General features: G+C 39.9%; 1 protein-coding gene across 1 annotated transcript; it reads right to left on the bottom strand.

Moving 5' to 3' along the window:
* Positions 1 to 2,699: 2,699 nt before the first annotated feature.
* LOC122092315 (protein TOO MANY MOUTHS-like) lies at positions 2,700 to 3,501 on the bottom strand. The gene is made up of 2 exons (XM_042662635.1): positions 3,265 to 3,501; positions 2,700 to 3,170 (listed from the first exon to the last, which is right to left on the bottom strand). Exons 1-2 carry the CDS (start codon positions 3,499 to 3,501, stop codon positions 2,700 to 2,702), a joined length of 708 nt encoding a protein of 235 aa, XP_042518569.1.
* Between the last annotated feature and the right edge of the window lie 1,137 nt (positions 3,502 to 4,638).

Below are 4,638 nucleotides of genomic sequence, written 5' to 3'. Positions count from 1 at the left end.
AAGGCTACACCGTGTCCGCCCATTTAATTAATCGAGCTTAGTTATTGAGGGCATGGTACACTTTATATTCGGTCGGTCGGTCTCGGGCTATAATCGGGCTACCTTAATCGGGCTTTAGTCGGGCCTTAACCTGGCTACGGACATGTTTAATATTAAACGGGCTTTAACCGATTTTTAAACGGTCCCTCTTTAAAATGTGCTATTATATTCCGGCCCACTCATGCAAGCCCAAAAAAATGACAATAAATCAATAAATGATGCCAAATATAACCATTATTTAAAATGTGAACATGTCTTTACTTTTTAGATTTTATTCTTTAATTTGGGGGGTAAAATAGGTATTTTACAATCATTAAAGGGTCGGGCCAAGTCGGTGCATAATAGGCCGGTCTCGGTCGGGCATTATTCGGTCGGTCTCGGTCGGACGCCCGACGGTCCAAGTAGCAAAACCAAGACCGACCATTTATAAATGGGCCGGGCTCAAGCCCGACACGTTTAATAAACGGTCCGGGCCGGGCCGGGCCGGTCTATAAACGGTCGGTCTCGGTCGGTTTAGTCGGGTCGGGCCACTAATTGACACCCCTACCAATGACCATCCAACCGCGTAACTTTCCCTCGTTTATTTAAAAACTGCAACACATCAAATAGTAGACATAACTTTATAGGTAGACCACTACATCGTACCGTGGTTGCTACTTACTACCTTTGAGGTCGACAGTCAGCGGCGGTTAAAACCATTGTATACGGCTCCTTTTTTTAGCGTTTATCGTTCAAGTCTTGTTCATAACTATGTGGATGAGTGATGAGTGATATGTGATATGTGATGAGGCAATAATCTAACGGTTCTTGGTGTCTCGTTCTTTAAGCCTTTGTTAAAATCTCATTTTTCGTGTCTTTCTCAATGCCCCATCATGTACAGCTCGTCCAAGTAGCAATGGGCCGACCTGAACAATGGGCACTATGGAAATAACCGAAGCAACAACCATTTTTTGATAATACCCAACAATAACCAAGCCAGACATTGGGTGGTCTAGAGGTTTTTTATTTTACTACTTTTTTTTAATTAATCGTAAATGGTGAATTGATGGTTTTGCACCAAATGCAACCACATACATGGGTTGCTATACTCCTACAAACATCAAAATTAGGAGTTTGGATCTGTTGTTTGTAGGATCACCTATTCTTACTAGTCTGCATTCAATAGTTGTCCCACTTTCTATCATTACAAAAGTAAGAAGGGGTATATCTAGAAGCAAAAGGGATATCTATTGGATGTTGACATGTACAATCAGGTCATCGTATGAGCAGCTGGTCCTTTCTCCAAGATTAGTTGGAGAATGACCTAAAAGCATGACTAGCAAGCTATAATTTTACATTAATAACAAATTGTTGGTGTACGATGTCTTGTATTCCGTCACAGTTTAATCCAGGGAATACTGGTGCAAGTGCCTCGACAAGCAGGATGGCGGTCCTCGCTCAAATTTTTTATTTGAGGGCAGTTTTGTACTTTACATATTAGGATTTTTCACTATATATTTGTAGTGATGGTTCCTTTCTATGTAATGCAAGCAATACTGAGAGGTGTGAGGACGAGTACTGTAACCCTATTCTCCATTGATAGTGAAGCAGAATCTCATCTCATTGAGGACGTAGGCAATTTTGCCGAACCTCGTAAACTTGTGTGCATTGCATCGTTTTAGGGTAGCATTTATCCTTTTAGGATCACTTAATTGGGGGTAGCAATGACGAGGTTGGCGAGGTGCAGCAGTCCCAGTGGTTTCATCGTCTCTGGCATATGAGAGCTTCATTTGGATGTCCCCTCCCCCTTTACTGGGAAACTTGGATCGGTTCAAGTCCAGGGGTAGTGGGGATAGGGTTGCAGTGGATAGACTCAAAGCCAAAGTTAGATGGAAGAGCGATGGGTATTATGGGTAATGTAGTGGCAATGGTAATGAGTCTAATTACCAACATTGATTCAAACCGCCCCATCCTTCATTGCCAACACGGTTTTAGATATTAAAATCGGGATCACCCCTGACTGATACCAATTTGATCCAGATCTGGAACAAAGTGTATTGGGTTCAAAGTTTATGATATTGAAATTAGTCTTGAGATTAGACAAGGCCAATATTGATTTTATCCCAATTACATATCGACCTGGATCGGATAGGAATACCACAAGCTGTCATTAATTAATTTTTTTTTAATTTTATTATCTTTCATTTCTACCAATCTAGTGATATGGTATTGGTCAAGAATCAAGATCCGACAAGGCTAATATTGATCCAATTCAATGATCGATACCAATCTGATCCGTTGAACCATGATCCCATTTGATAATTTAAGGCTGTGTTTGAACTTTAAAAAAAGAAAGAAAAGAGAAAATAATCAACAACATAAAATAAATGATAATTTACAACGCCACCCTTGGAGAAATCCAGTATTATTATGACACCTTCTGTATAATATCAAATTACACTTGAACCCCTTACTTTCAGCCTGTCAACTTAAAATTTAAAATGACAATTTTACGCTTTTGACTTAAACACATGACCCAATCATATTTTACCATAGCCCCTCAATGCCTCTCACCTTCAACTTGGATTTCTGAGGATTGAAACCCTTCTCCATCCGTGTGCAACCGCCCGACGTTCTCCATCCCTGTCCAACTGCCGGCCAAGGACCTTAGATTTGGTTTGTTAATGTCGTGCTCTTGGTGATGTTGATTTTGATTTCTTACAGGGACTGATGCCTGAGAGAAACGATGAAGCAGAACCATCTTGAAGACCCGTATATGCATCGTAGCAGAGGTCTAACTTGTTACAAAGCCTCAACTTCCTTCCCATTCTCCAAATGGTTTCCCTTTTGAATGGCAGAGATCCTGTTAATTGGCTGTCGTTCAGCCTCATCTCGCTGAGATTATTCAAGACTTCAAAGTTGGAAGGTATTGAACCATTGAGGTGGTTTTTGTCCAGATGAACAACATATAGGTTCTGCAACCGGCCAAATGATTCAGAGATGGGTCCCTGGAAACCCATCTTGGAGAGAATCAAGATCATCAGATCCTTCAATCTATCAAATCCATTACAGCGAATTGATGAAGAAACAGTTGGGTTCCCCTTAAGAATCAAAGCTTGCATAGAATTTGAACTACCGAAAGAGATCAAGCTCTTTCACAACTTGAACCAAATAGAAGAACAAATCAAAGCTTTTAATTGCAGAACAAGTTTGATTTAAAATACAAAGTCAAATTGAAAAAATGACTGTTAATTGGCTGTCGTTCAGCCTCATCTCACTGAGATTATTCAAGACTTCAAAGTTGGGAGGTATTGAACCATTGAGGTGGTTTTTGTCCAGATGAACAACATATAGGTTCTGCAACCGGCCAAATGATTCAGAGTCGGAGAGAATCAAGATCATCAGATCCTTCAATCTATCAAATCCATTACAGCGAATTGATGAAGAAACAGTTGGGTTCCCCTTAAGAATCAAAGCTTGCATAGAATTTGAACTACCGAAAGAGATCAAGCTCTTTCACAACTTGAACCAAATAGAAGAACAAATCAAAGCTTTTAATTGCAGAACAAGTTTGATTTAAAATACAAAGTCAAATTGAAAAAATGAGATGGGTAACTTAAACGTACATATATAGTTCCCCTTCTCCTAACAAAAACCGAACCCCCCAAAAAAAAGAAAAATTTGTAAACAGTTACTGTAGTAGTTCTTGACCAATTACAAGATTCTCTCTGTAATTTATTTCTCTTTCTTTCATCTTTTTTCTAACAATCTACTGTAAAAACCAAATGTCATCTCCATTCCACAGATTCTCTGATACATCGAGGTCGTTGATCATGAAGTTCGGTATCTGATCGGACAGTCAGTTTTAGCCTAAATCCATCTTTACGAGGGAGGGGCAGCTCCGAGGCTAGAATGGATGGAGCCCTTGATGTGTGGGAGCTTAGTTACAAAAAGGTATATGAAGCAGCGGGTGGGATCACAAGTCGAGACAGTGGTCTCGTCTGAAAGGGGGCCGGAGGAGAGGGAGACAACATGGAAGACTTGGTCTCTGTCGGGCATGCACTTGATCCTGTGCCAGCGACCTCGAGACGGTGGTAGCCTAACCGCTGCCGGTGGCCTTCATGATGTCATAAAACTGATTGTTGTTCTAGGGTCGGTCTGAGCTCCGTCACTACTCATGGAGAAACCTGTAAGCCGATTCTGTTTGGGTTTGGGGCTAAGAGAGGGTACATTAGGTATTTTATTTTTTTTTAAGGGTATTTTGTCAGCGTTTAAAGTATATTTCCTAACAGAGATTAACGGTAAAGGGTGTGAACATGATTTGATATAATTCAGGGGGTGTCTCTATATTAATGGCATTCTCGAGGGGATGGCACCGTAAATTACCCTAAAATAAAATAAAGTAATTAATAACAGAGAATTAAAGAAAATAAGAAATAATTTTCCTTTTGTTTGGTCAGACAATAAAGAAAAATAAAATAGGAAAAAAATCTATCAAACAACTCTTAGACGTGCCTCGCATACCTATTGAGGTTGAGTGATCAATGATTCAATGTACAGGGACTTAAGAGGTGATAAATCTTTTACCCAAAAAAAAAAAAAGAAGGTGATAAATCAAAG

The sequence above is a fragment of the Macadamia integrifolia genome, chromosome 10, assembly GCF_013358625.1.
Source record: "Macadamia integrifolia cultivar HAES 741 chromosome 10, SCU_Mint_v3, whole genome shotgun sequence".
Lineage (NCBI taxonomy): Eukaryota > Viridiplantae > Streptophyta > Magnoliopsida > Proteales > Proteaceae > Macadamia > Macadamia integrifolia.
The sequence above is the reverse complement of the archived record's forward strand: the minus strand, read 5'-3'. Positions and strand labels throughout refer to the sequence as shown.

Coding starts and splice junctions, on each gene's coding strand:
- LOC122092315 (XM_042662635.1), bottom strand. CDS start 3,501: ATGCAAGCTTTGATTCTTAAGGGGAACCCAACTGTTTCTTCATCAATT. Junction 3,171..3,264: donor TGAACGACAGCCAATTAACA/GTCATTTTTTCA, acceptor AAGTTGTGAAAG/AGCTTGATCTCTTTCGGTAG.